This window comes from Vigna unguiculata, chromosome 10 (assembly GCF_037176805.1).
Source record: "Vigna unguiculata cultivar grain cowpea cultivar isolate G323 ecotype 2 chromosome 10, ASM3717680v1, whole genome shotgun sequence".
In the NCBI taxonomy this organism is placed as follows: Eukaryota; Viridiplantae; Streptophyta; class Magnoliopsida; order Fabales; family Fabaceae; genus Vigna; species Vigna unguiculata.
Window position 1 is genome coordinate 8,222,464 of NC_140801.1, and position 13,651 is coordinate 8,236,114.

General features: G+C 35.0%; 1 protein-coding gene across 1 annotated transcript; it reads right to left on the bottom strand.

Annotated features, from left to right (window-relative positions):
* Positions 1-1,456: 1,456 nt before the first annotated feature.
* Positions 1,457-10,584, bottom strand: LOC114167488 (Metal-dependent protein hydrolase). The gene is made up of 7 exons (XM_028052585.2): positions 10,286-10,584; positions 9,613-9,759; positions 9,328-9,426; positions 7,898-8,089; positions 7,660-7,779; positions 6,492-6,563; positions 1,457-2,020 (listed from the first exon to the last, which is right to left on the bottom strand). Exons 1-7 carry the CDS (start codon positions 10,526-10,528, stop codon positions 1,796-1,798), a joined length of 1,098 nt encoding a protein of 365 aa, XP_027908386.1. The 5' UTR covers positions 10,529-10,584; the 3' UTR covers positions 1,457-1,795.
* Positions 10,585-13,651: the final 3,067 nt, after the last annotated feature.

A 13,651-nucleotide genomic window follows, 5' to 3' on the forward strand; every position in this document is an offset into this window, starting at 1 on the left:
TGACACTTTCATTTTCGAAAACATATTCTGGATAGTTTTTTCTTCTACAAAAATTAGGGATAGCATTTTTCGGTTTACGTATTACACAACTACACTTTACATAAACAAGTGAAGAAAGAGGGGATAAAATTCTAGGGTTAAAAAAATGAGTTAAAAGATCGGTTTTATCAATTCACACATTCAATATTGGGTGTAGGAAGCAATTGCCATTGAGGAATTGGTAGTGGCAGACTTTGTTGATGAAGACTTTACATAAACTATTGTTACAATTGATATGTCTGAGACATGCTTGCTTTGAAAAGATTTCACTTGGGAAACCTACCACTGAGGAAACTATATTTTTAATTCAGCTGATAAATATTCTTTATTATTTTAGTAAGCAAATGATGAATGTTATGAATTCTCTCTTTTTTTTTTCCTCGGAGGTAGAATTGAAGAATTGAAAAAGACCAATTAATTTGTTGGAATATATAAATCAATAAAAAAAAAAAACTTTTCTTACAATTTCGATTTAATGTTTGAATGTTTAAAATGCGCAATTGTTGTATTGTTTTGTGCAATACTCTGTCATTCAATTAACGTTGAAGAACTAATTTGCTACTAAAATGTATTTGTTAAACTAATTTTAATATAAAGTAGTAAAAGTTTAAAAACTAATTATTCAGGACTAAATCGTATTTTTTTCTATTTTTCAAAACTAAATTGTTCATTTGTTTACAAATTTAACGCCCAAATCGGTCATTTAAATAGTTTAAATTTAAAATTTAGTACAATTATTCTCCATTTAAGAGTAAATATAGAAACTATTCTTCTACAGAAGAATCCATACTTTCAATCTAAATCCCCTAATCGTGTACATTAAGTATAATATCTTGTATTTACAAATAAATGGAGCAATCCTCAATAGCAATTTTTACTTGCTCGCCTGCATTTTATAACCTAGTGTAATATTAGATGCTAAGAAATTGATATTGAAAACTTTTTACTTCCATGAACTAAAAAATCCAATCTAAGACTAAGGAATTGTTCAATTGTTTTAAAACATAACCTGCAGGTAAAATTATTCATTTAGCTCCTATGGTACAACAAATTTTACCTTTTTAATCTCTATTTAAATATCATTCCTTTTAGTCTTATTTCCTGTACTCTCTGAACTTAAATGACAGTAAAAGAAATTAAAAATAGAATTTACAAGTAAATGGTATTTGTAGAGACTATAATGAATTCCAAACATGCCACAGGGGTTCACAGTCTCCTCACTTACTATAATGGTGGAGAACTATGCACAAGAATAGTTTCCAGAAGATCCAATCACAATTGAGGCTTTGCCACAGTTTTGCAATGGTGCTACTAGAGATCATATGCTGCAAATAGTGTTCCTTTTTTCAATAGGAATTAGAGACACATTCATAGACCACACATATTACTATATCAAAGTATACAGTGACAGAAAATATGATAGAAGAAATATGGATTCTTAAAATTGGTTTATCGATTTCTGATGTTTCTTATGCTGTCTCAAGAGAACAAAATAGCCACAAGAATATTCATATCCTATAATAGATGATAATAACGATAAAATCAACAAACAACAATTATCAATAAATTAAACATCATATATTCATTATACATGGTTAAACTATTGAAAGAAAATATGGATAAGGTATACCCACATATCAGTAAATAAGTTCTTGAAGTTGATATCGAACAATCTTTAAGCCACTGTGCCAAGTCCTAATCTTGTTGAGTATGGAAAATTAATGATGATAGCCCTCCTTGGTTCACATGATCCTGTCTACATCTTCAAAGCAGCCCTTGCCATGGCCAAGGCACCATCAAAGTTTTGGTTTCCACCAATAAATCCACTCATGTGCACAAAAACACAGCCAGGAATTCCAGCCTCCTTTGACAGTTCTTCATCCCTTAATCCTCGCCACTGCAAGGGAAGAGCCTTTCGGCTATCAAAACTGTCAGGAGATACTGCAACTGCCTGCACTCTCCATTGTTTGCTTCTTTCATCCTGTAAATGACATTAGGTGATGTAAAGAAATATGTAAATGTGTAACAGAACCTAGACTAGATATATATTTATCATTTTACCATAAGATTTGTTAGAACTGACCAGGAACAACCCGTTCAACCGGAAAACCATTCCAGTGTCCAATCCATTTAAATTATAAAACTGGTTTTCAATTGAACAGGTGAAAAACTGGAAAAACTGGTTCATGACAGTTAAATAAACAATCCCTTTTTGAAAAAAAAAAAAACAAATGTTATTTTCATTTCTTTTCTTATCAAGAAACTTATTAACTTCAAAGTAGTAAGTTGGTTTATGTTTAATTCAACCTTGTATAACTAACCTGTAAGAAGAGATTTGCACCTCACTTATATACTATAACTTATTTGTGTACTTCTAATTTTTGGTAGTGTATTACTATATTATGAAATTATATCTCTAATGTTACTTTTCATATATTTTAATCACTATTATTTTTTTTAAAGTGGCTCATCAAGTGAACCTGAACTGGTGCCTTTGACTCATTCAATGACCTGACTGGTTTTCAAAACATAGATGTGAAGAACCTTTCCATACAAAAATTATAGACTTAACTTTGAAGAAAAATTCTAACAGAAATTCAATAAGTGAAAGAAATCACTTATCAAGTACTAAGGTTTCACCAATGATTCCAAAATTTCATTTTTGAAAAAGGAAAATGGTTGAAGAGCTCATATTGACTAGAAATAAAACTAAATTATAATATATAAGTTAGTAATCTCATCTTAGAAGTTAGTTTTGAGGAGTTAAATTAGACTTAGTCCACTTCTTTATATGGTACAAGAGTCATTCAAAATTTATCGTGCCAATGTGTTGGGCCTCATGTCACCAATTAATAGGTTCTCCCCTAGTCACACACTCGAGATATCTAGTTCTCAACATGAGAGGGTGTTGAAGAGCCCACATTGACAGAGATAAGGCCAAATTATATAATATATGAGTGGATGCAATGCAAACCTCACCTCAGAAATTGATTTTGTATGATTAAATTAGACTTAAAGTTTATTTCTTAAGAAAAATTGTATTTATTTGGTACTAAAAACCACCACTAGTACAAAATAGACTATCAACAAATATTACATTTCAATAAATTTTGACTTTTGATCCCCCGTTTTGATAACATACCAGTATTTTCCAAGGCCAAATTATATAATATATGAGTAGATGCAAACCTCAACTTAGAAGTTGATTTTATATGATTAAATTACTTAAAGTTCATTTCTTAAGAAAAACTATACTTATTTGGTACTAAAAACCATCACTAGTACAAAATAAAATATCAACAAATATTACATTTAAGTAAATTTTGACTTTTGATCCCCCTTTCGATAACATACCAGTATTTTCCTAGGCCAAGGTCAACGATAAATATTTTTGACTTTCTGATGACATCCCGATGAACTTCTTACTTAAAGATTTTTTAAGTGAAGGAAATTGTTAGCACAAAGAATCTAACCTATGCCCTTCAAGTGGACTATTTTGATCTTACTACTTGAGCTAAACCACATCCGCATGCAGTCATTAGAGTTTTCTATGTGTCAATAATGATTGTTGGAAGTCCCACATCGACTAAAGATAAGACAATTTCATAGTATATAAGTTAGGTGCAAACCTCACTTTACAAGCCGATTTTGTGGGGTTGAGTTAGGCTTAAACTCCACTTCTAACATGGTATCAGAACCATAATTAAAAGTCTATCCTAACGAGATTTCTTAGACATTCTATTCCACCCGCTATCAAGTCGCTATCGGACCACCCATTTCTAGACCCACGCACGAGATGTATATACTTCAGCATGAGAGGGTGTGTTGGAAGTCCCACATCGACAAGAAATAAGACAATTTCATAGTATATAGGTAGAGTGAAAACTTAACCTTACAAGTCAGTTTTGTGGGGTTGAGTTAGACTTAAACTCCACTTCTAACAATGATAAAGCCCATAGCTTTCCTATCTCTTTTTTTAACTTTTGTCTATTTTGGTGGAAATGGGATGGAAGGAACATAGGAAGGACTAACAACTTGCTTGCTCTAGGGAATGGAAATAGAGAAACACTTATAAGAAAAGAGAAAGAGGTAAGAAATAAAATTGAATGTATAATTGTTTGGTAGAGTAAAAATAGATAAAATAGAATAGAAATATATTTTAAAAATGTGATTTGATATAATTGTTAGCATAAGTAAATACGCATTATATCCTCAAAAGTTACAAACCAAATGTAGAAACTTCTCAAGTATTAATCGATTAAAGTTATTGATTAGTCAATTTTTCAAATTAAATAATCAATAATAAACTTTCGATAATAAGCTATCATTGAACAATATTGATGTATGAAGGTTTATTTTAAACAATTTTGCTCATAGGGAAAGATGGGTAAAACAGTTTTTTACTCCCTTGGTAAACGGTGGTTACTGTCGTGTGTGTGTGTGTGTATTTATATATATATATATATATATATTTATATATATATATATATATATAAACGGTAGTCAAGATAAAACACACACACATATATAAGCACAACGCCAAAAAGCTAATTGTCGTATAATTACAAAACAGATATTGTGTACATAAAAACAGCCACAAGGCCAAGAAAAGTAGCTACCAACTCCACAAATTAAATAAACAACTATTGTTTGATGCTGCACAATTCAGCAACATATACTCCCAAAAAACAGTGATGTTGCTGCATAATAAGGGCAGTTTGCTGCTGCTACATAGATTCAGGAATATAGCCTACAAAAACTCCTACAAAACATCATCCTCGACTATCAAAAGTTCTTCCCTTTCCTCACTAACATCTTCAACTTCATCCTCATCTATTGAGGATTTCCCTACATGTTGACCCTGGCATTCAAGTTTCTTGGACCACTTTTACTTCTAGCTCCCTCATCAACATCAAAACACTCATGTACATTCATCCATGAAGCATGCATAACCAAGCAAGGACTTTCCCTTTACGGTTATCCACTCATCATCTAATTCAATACGAGACAAGTATATGGGATCATAGGTCTTTGTCTTCTCTACACTTTATCTCATCTCAAGTTTAATATTATATTTAACATACACAACTTTTATCCTTTGTTGTTCCAATTGACAATTTTTCTTGGAATGCACTTGACCAAATATACTCAAATTCATTCCGCATGCAATTCATTGCATGAGGCTAAAAATTCATATGGTTACTTGTTGATTCGAAAGAAAATATAGTGAATAAGCTACTCTAGGATATTAAGTGTGTTGTTAGAAGATTCTAGAGACCTCTTCATAATCTTTACTTTACGGTTAGAGTGCCAATGTACTACTTTAAATCAATGAACTGAATAAAATCTTTTCCCATTCAGATTAATCCTTTACTAAGTTAGTATCAAAGCTCCTAATCTTTGAGGTTCTACTTTTGCATTTCTTCTTTAGTGTCTTAGTTACGATTCCTTTTTGGGGTTTGCCTAGAGTGGACCTATTTCCTTTTGATGATTGGGGTTGCCTGAAGTGCACCTGGTTTGTGTTTCCTAGCAACCAACTCTGTCACTACAATTTCCACCATTGTCGTGATATGTCCATCACTTGAGTCATGACAAAATCAAAGCTACCACACACCTCCTCTTCCACTGCTAGTGAGTTTCATATGCCACAAATTTTCGATGCATGATAGCTCGTCCAACAACCATTCCCACTACTGCTTGCATCAGAGTACGTATCTCTCATTTGAAAGGAGCATTGTCCATGGCAACATTGCTCACATCTTGGCCATGGCAACTCCACCGATCTTTCAGACTTACCTGATGATAGTCACTTTTAATGAATGAAATTATCTCCAATGGGCTCAATTTATTAGACACATATTGAAGGGTACGAGTAAGCTCAACCATATTGAAGGAGAGGTTGTATCTCTGGATAACCCTAATTTCCAAATTTGGAACAATGATGAATCACGAATTATTACATGGCAATAAGGATCCACGACTACAAAAAATCAGTAGAAATTATATGTTTTACTCCAATGGGCCTATGAAATTTATGAAGACCTCACAAATACTTATTCTATGTGACATGATATTCTATGAAACATACAGAACTCTAATCTAGATCATAGCAGCAGCCTGTTGATGGCTTTTATATGATCGGATAAAAAAGAATCGGAGTTGCAGAAGCTGAATGTCTCCTGATACCATATCGAACCAGAGAATGCCGAAAAAAATGTATTCATATTCAAAACTGAGTGAATAGAAGATTACAGACTGAAAAACAATGATACAAAATGACCAAAAGTAATATTACAAATCCTATTGTAGCTTATCAAAAATATTTGCACCTCGAACAACATGCACCAATTAGTGTCAAAGGTAAAAAAACAACTACCACACATTATTTTGAGACTTAATGGAGGCTAGAAACAGAGAATAGAACCCGAGAGAAAATGAAAATAAGCAAATACCTGATATAGAACATATTTGATTGGAGGATCAGTTTTCAACTCCCCTTCAAGCTCGAATAAGTGCAGCTTCCACTGCAGAAAACAAAACACAAGCTAACAATTTCTGAAAGTACAATGCTAATAGTATTATGTAGCTGATACCCAGGGAGAATAAAAAACTGGAGGACTTGAAGTATTTTCAGAAGACAGATATATAACTGAACATTGGCCAAAGATGACCATTCTAGATCATAGCAGCAGCCTGTTGATGGCTTTTATATGATTGGATAAAAAAGAATCGGAGTTGCAGAAGCTGAATGTCTCCTGAATACCATATCGAACCAGAGAATGCAGAAAAAAATGTATTCATATTCAAAAATGAGTGAATAGAAGATTACAGACTGAAAGACAGTGATACAATGCTCTGGACTATATATACACGTATATAAATAATGCATTAACAGACTTAACTGATACAATAATACAGCTTTATGAAATTATAACATTTAACAGAATTATAATAGGAAAGTAAGCCAAAATAGTCGGTTCAATGTACTAACATAGATGTGCCACAACAGCTATGATCACACCACCAGGGATTTGTTTTGCTCCAAAACTACTAGTGTTGTTAGGTCACAAATCACACAACGCAGGAAAAAACTCACAGAAAACAGCTAGGGAGTTGAAAACAAGTATAGCCATCAACAGGAACTAAGAATCACAAGCTCGTATGTAAACTTATTTGATAAAAAGGTTATCATATCCTGCTTCAACTGATTGTATTCACTTGTGTGATAAGAAAATTATATCCTTTTTTCATCAAGAAATCATTGCTTCAACTGATTATATTTACTTGCATTATAAGAGAATTAGATCCTTTTTTCATCAAGAAATGTTGAGCTCCAGAAGATGTCTAAATAAATACACATTCAAGGATCAAACCATCATTTTCAGTATTAATATTCAATAATAAGAAATTTTGTACGTGAGATGAGATGCATACTAGTTAATTTTAGCATGAAAATTTACAAGATCCTCTAGCGTATTCGTCAACATGTTAAAACTGTTGAACATGTTCAAGCTTCAAATCATTATTTCTTAATATAGCACAGCTGAATAGAAATAAGTTGAATGAATCAAATTCAAATGTTAAACAAAATGTTAGAAGAGGCAAGAATTTTCAACTTACAGGACAAAATTTGGTCAAAACTAGAATTTCTCCACTAGGATCAACAGTCTGTCTTGCTGCTAAGGTCTCCATTACAATTGACCTTGCCGGTAACCATGACTTTACATGAAATCGAACACTCTACAAGTGAAGAGGGGAGCTATCTCAAACAACAAACCAAAATGTAAAACAGGCAAGATAATTTTTAAAACCACTTATTCCTGTTGAAGTTCAAAAAGAAAGTGCCCAAGAGACTCACATCCAGAAATTCACTGCCAGCAAGAGCCATGGCACGTTGAAAGGCCTCATTTTCTTTTTCAGCTGATTGATCAGGATCTGTCCAGTCCAAATTTAACCTCCCTACTCTTGAGGATAAATGAGTATTATTCACATATTTTGGAGGCTGGTCTGTATCATACCGATTGATCCCATTGTCTATAGCATCAATTGCCTGATATCATTAAACAATAACACTAATATCATAAACATGTAAGTTAGAAACATGCTGTTTTCACTGATCATCCATTTTGGATAGACTAACTAACCCCAAATTCACCATTAATTCCATACACCATCCTGCAGGCCTTTATCAAATTAACCCAAGAACAAGTGATTCATAGTTGAATGTCCCAAAACAAAAGTCAACCAAAGTCCTCTCACAATCAATAATTTGGTAATGAATATCAATAAACAAAAACTGGTCTACGGCATGAATGTACAATTTCCAGACATATGTCCCCATCAAAGAAACAAAAATTTGTAGCAGAAGTCATAGAAGTTAATAAGACACTAGACCACCCACAGACCAATTATTCGCAAAGCCTAGAATTAATTATTACCACACTTGTACTGTATATAGAACATAAATGGCTCTATGTGAGTATTGACATATTTCAACAAAAAAAAGTGGAAACATGGCATTCCATAACTACACCAGAACCTTGATATAATTGGGTTATGGTGCAAAACTGAATCCATCTTTCTCATTCTATTTCTATTGTTGAAAATCCCACATCAACTAAAGATATGACCAAAGTATATTATATAAGTGAATGCATACCTCATTATTCAAAACCAATTTTGTAAGGTTGAGTTAAGCTTAAAGTCCACATTTTATTATACAACATGCCAAATTCAAAACTATATATAATACAGATGAAATATACACTATACTTTGAAACACTCGCTATTGTAATGCAAGAAAAAAATAAAGAATGTTTGATTACTTGACCCGCAAATAGAAATGTTTAGGGCAGGATAAATAAGAATGGACACGAGGCATCAAGTGGATAAGCCTTGTCTTATCAAAGTCAGTTAACTACTTAGGTAGATAGACACATAGACAGAGAATGTAAACGAAGTTAGTTGGTTATTTGTTTAGACTCTCAAATCCTTCAAGCCCTATTTCTCTCCAGAGTTTCCCAAATCTAGTGGAGTCCGTTCAATATTTTTTTCCCCTCCTGCTAGTTCCCATTCTCTATTAAAAAGCATCTATCAGGATGTTTGACTCCTCTCAGCATCCATTTTCTGGATAAATTATTTCCTCAATCCCCTCAACCTAGATTTTGCTCAATTGGAAGAACATAATAACTAAAAATGAACCAGTACATAAGAGAATTAAATCAAGCAAGTTCATCCAAAGTATGCATGGAGACAAGAAGACAGGGACAATATTCAAAAATATATTACCTCCATGAAGCTCTTGTAAACAGCCAAATATATCTGATGGACATCTTGGTTTTCCTCATCTACCTTCAGTTCTTTGGCTATAATCTCCTTTCCAAAATGCTAGACAGAAAACACAAGCTAAATATAATTTTCAACGTATATTCACATTCAGAAGAAATTTTCCCACAAACAATTCAACATTGTACAAAACAGAGGAACTCACCACTGTGCAATTGAAGTACATGACATAAACAAAATGTCATAATAAAACCATGACCAAATAGGTGGTTTAGATGAGAATTTTACCTTATAAACAAGACCAGCACTGCTCAATTTAGTGGAGAAACCATGCCCAAAAACTTCTTCGAAACCCTTCTGATGATGATCATACCGATCTCGAGCAGGGTCATAGACTCCCCCAACATCAAGAACAGCATCAAGACCCTCCAACACCTAGAGATACAAAGTTTAATTTATGCAAAAAGCTTCAAACAGATATTACGCCACAAACTTCCACCCCATTCATTCGCTAAAGTCTACCCTAAACACATAGGGAAACATCAAAAAACCAACACCAGCAACAATATAAAACCTTAACACAACATCCCAACAAAATTTCCACTGCCACTCCCATTCATTCTTCACTGACAATTAAGTTTATATAAAGAAAACTCCCCCAACAAACCAAAATGCCGGCAACTCAAAAGGCAACACCGTTGTCCACATTTTCTCAGCAACTAAACATGCAAACCATTAAGGAAATCACAACCCCACCCAGAAAAACAAAATTTCTAATCAACCAAAAGAAAATAAAAGTCATATTTCCGAAGACCAAACCAAAACAAAATGTTTTCCACAAGCCAAACCCCCAAAAATATCACATTTCACCATCAACCATACAAAAAACATCATATTTCCTCAGCAATCAAGCAAAAAAAAAAAAAAACTAAAAACGAGTGGGATGAGAGATGAACCAAACCTGAGGGTCTCGGGTGCGAACGATTTCGGCGTTGTTGAATTTGTGAGTGAGGCGAATCATGAAGCAACCAAGGGCCTCGTCGCAGTGAAAGCTTCCATTGTGCGTGCCCACGCGCTTCAGAGGCGCGTGAACGGGAGACCCAGAAGAGAAGGAGAGTGATGTTTGGTTTGCCATGAGAAGAAGTGGAAGTGTGTGTTTGAGAAAATGGGATTTGATAAATGGTTGTGCTGTCACAGCCCACATGCCAGCCTTTCTTTACTTTCTTCCAACACTCATTCTTCTTCCATTCTTATACAAAACCCTGTTTTCTGCATTTTGTAGGGTTTAAACCAATGTCTTTACAAATTCTTTTTTTTAGACTTCATTTTCTTTACCAACTTTATATTAATTTTTCATTTTCTTTTTTTTTTCTATTCCAATTTTGTGGGGTGCAATTTACTACATGAGATACTAACTTGGCTTTCTGAAAAAATAAGCATTTTTATTTATAATGTTGATAAAATAAATAAATGTACCTTAGTAATTTATATAATAAAAAGTTCATTAAATATTATAGTGTAATATTGGAACAAGACTTTAATTTTAAGTACTAAATAATATGTATAATATTGTATTTAAGCTTTTTGATATTAACCTTCACCTAAAATAGATATAATGAGGTGTGATTTGTAACTTTTTCTTCCTTTAAATATACTGTTTTTAGTTTTATTTACTAAATGATTATATTTTATGTGTAGGGTTAGAAATGGTTATATCTTGAAGGCGATTTCTTTAATAATTGAAAAATGAGAAATTGTTAGGATTTCTCAATTAATTTTTTTCCTAAGTTTATTTTGTTTTACATTTAATTTTTTTAAATTTTCAAAATGTTTTATTTTAAAATAATATTTTTATTTTTTATTATAATTTAAGTATTTATTTTTTAAGTATATTTTAATTTCTATTTATGTAAGACCCACTTTTCATTCTGCCCCTTTTTTTTAGGGCTACCTTAACTATTGGGCCTTAGGGCTGGCCCAGAAAGGAAAAACAGACCTAGTCCGCCCCAAACCCTAACCTAAGCTCACTTTTCGTAAACAAAAACCACACCTCCCAGAGCTGCTGCTGCCGTCTTCTGCTAGGGTTCCAAAGTTCCTCAGATTCACGCTTAGCTTGGCCATTGTTCTGCTCACGTAAGTATCTTTTAATGCCTACCGCCTTTTCTAGTATGGTTTTCGTGGTCACGGTTAGAAGCCCTGTAATAACTCGTTTTTGTCCGCTGTTCAGTTTACGAGTTTGGTTCTAGAGTTGTTGTGCTCTTGGTTCAGTGTCGAAGTCCCGTACGAGCCCATTTCCAAGTAGGGAAGCTCTGGGTTACTACTATATTCCTTGTTTCCATGTTGTTGGTTGTTATTTCGAGTTCCTGTGGTTGATGCGATGATATGTTAACTGTCAATGTATGAATGCTTTCTTCTGGTTTGGTGTGGGTGACTGTTGCAGGAAAATAGTGGTGAGACCTGCTAATCTCGCCCAAGCGAGCTAGTCTCGCTTGGCGAGATGGACAGGGACTTGCCCAAACCCTTTTACGCGAAAGGTCGCCCAGGCGACCAGCTCAGCTTTTGAGCGAGTGAGTATCTCGCCCAAGCGAGAGGGGTCTCGCCTAAGCGAGATCCCGCGTTAACTCCAGTTTCCCCTTTTCGAGCCCTTGCCTAGGCGAAGGGGGCTCGCTTGAGCGAGAACGTCTCGCCTGAGCGAGACCCTTCAGCCTGAGTGAGGGGCTGGGCGAGATAGTGCGCTGTTGGGTTGCTTTGTTGCTCTTGGATGATTGGTATTTGTTTAAGTATGATTGTTATGATGAGAAATATATAATGGAGTGTTATGTATGTGTGACATGATTCATGGATTGTGGATGATGGGTTTGGTATGAACTTGGCATGTGAACTAAATGAGACAGTTGGTATTAAAGTGGCATGATAACGAGATGAGTTGAAATCCTATGTGCATGGATAGGTTATGATGAGTTGGAATGAGTTGGACCTAGAAACATGAAAGGTATTGGCTTTAAAGATTGGCATAATGAATATACACTTGCATGGTGGATATTATTTAGCTGTATAATTATGTTTGGTCTGTGTCAGTGCGTAATTCCTTGGAGTCTCTAGGTGAGACTTTCGGGGTCGTGCTTCAGTGGTCGGGACGTAATTCCATGGCCCCTGTTAGTGGGTGTCCATGGTGGTGCCCCATCTATATAACTAGGTAAGGATTCAAGGTAAGCTTGCATCTTAACACTCTAAGGAGTTAGTTAGTCTCACCTAGAGCGGACTGACTCCTGTGGTGAGAGTAGCAGGAGGCCTGAAATTCATTAAGGGCTAACCTTGTGGTGAGGGAAATTGATTCATTGTAACACTTGTAACACATAGCTCGGGGGTGAGCAGAGGTATCCACCACAAGTGCAAGCATTCGCTGAATCCGACCAGGTTATACGTATCCGGATGAGTCGAGTCGTGTCGTAGTGTATTGCCTGAAAAGTCATAACATGCTGGGTTGATTTGAGTGTATGATATTGTGAAATTATATATAATTTGATGGATGAAATTTTTTGTGCTCTAGCTTACCCTACTTTTATTGTTGTGTGTTCGCTGTGTGGTACTCTCTTTTGCGATGAGCATCAACTTGTTGATGTGAGCAGATGCGAGGAACACCCGTGGGCAACAAGGAGGTGATGGTTCCACCGCATAGTCTCCATGGGCTAGACTTTGTTTCTTAATGGGTTTTCTTTAGGGTTATGGCCCATGTATTGCCTTATGCTTCATTACTCTACTCTCATTTGTTGGATATCTTTTTATCTGGTTTTCCGTTGGCATCGTGGTGTGCCTAGTTTTGTAGGGATTGTGTTAAGGACCCTAGGACTGCGCTGTTGTACTATCTTTGTGTGACGTTTCTTTTAATTTCGCTTAATAATTAAATGGGACGTTACATTTATGGTATCAAAGCGGTCATTCCTTAGGTCTGTGGACTTGGATGTGCGCTTAGCTTTCTTTGTGTCTTTCTGAGTGTTCTTAGTTAAATTTTTATCTTGTCGAGCCTAACCAAGTGATTTCCTTGTGCCAGTGACCTATGGCACCTCATCGTAGAACCTCCCAATCATCTCATGGAGACGCACCCGATATCGCCAGAGCAATAAAGGCGATGGTAGCTGTTATGACGCAGCAAAGCACAACTATGATGCAGCAACACGAGGCATCTATGCAGCGACAAGCAACGTCGCTCGAACAATAGCAGTTAGTGATGTAGCAGATGGAGGCTGCAAGAGTAGTTGCTGAGGATGCTCATCGGCAGCATATGGAGGCCCTCCGCTAGCTGGAGCAGAACAGGGCGTCTGCCCCT

Bases quoted from the DNA above. Each gene is read 5' to 3' on its own strand.
- LOC114167488 (XM_028052585.2), bottom strand. From the start codon at position 10,528: ATGTGGGCTGTGACAGCACAACCATTTATCAAATCCCATTTTCTCAAA. The intron at 6,564-7,659 runs GTAAGTTGAAAA...TGTTTTCTGCAG, and splicing joins TTTTGACCAAATTTTGTCCT to TGGAAGCTGCACTTATTCGA. The intron at 2,021-6,491 runs GTATTTGCTTAT...TGTCATTTACAG, and splicing joins TCAAATATGTTCTATATCAG to GATGAAAGAAGCAAACAATG.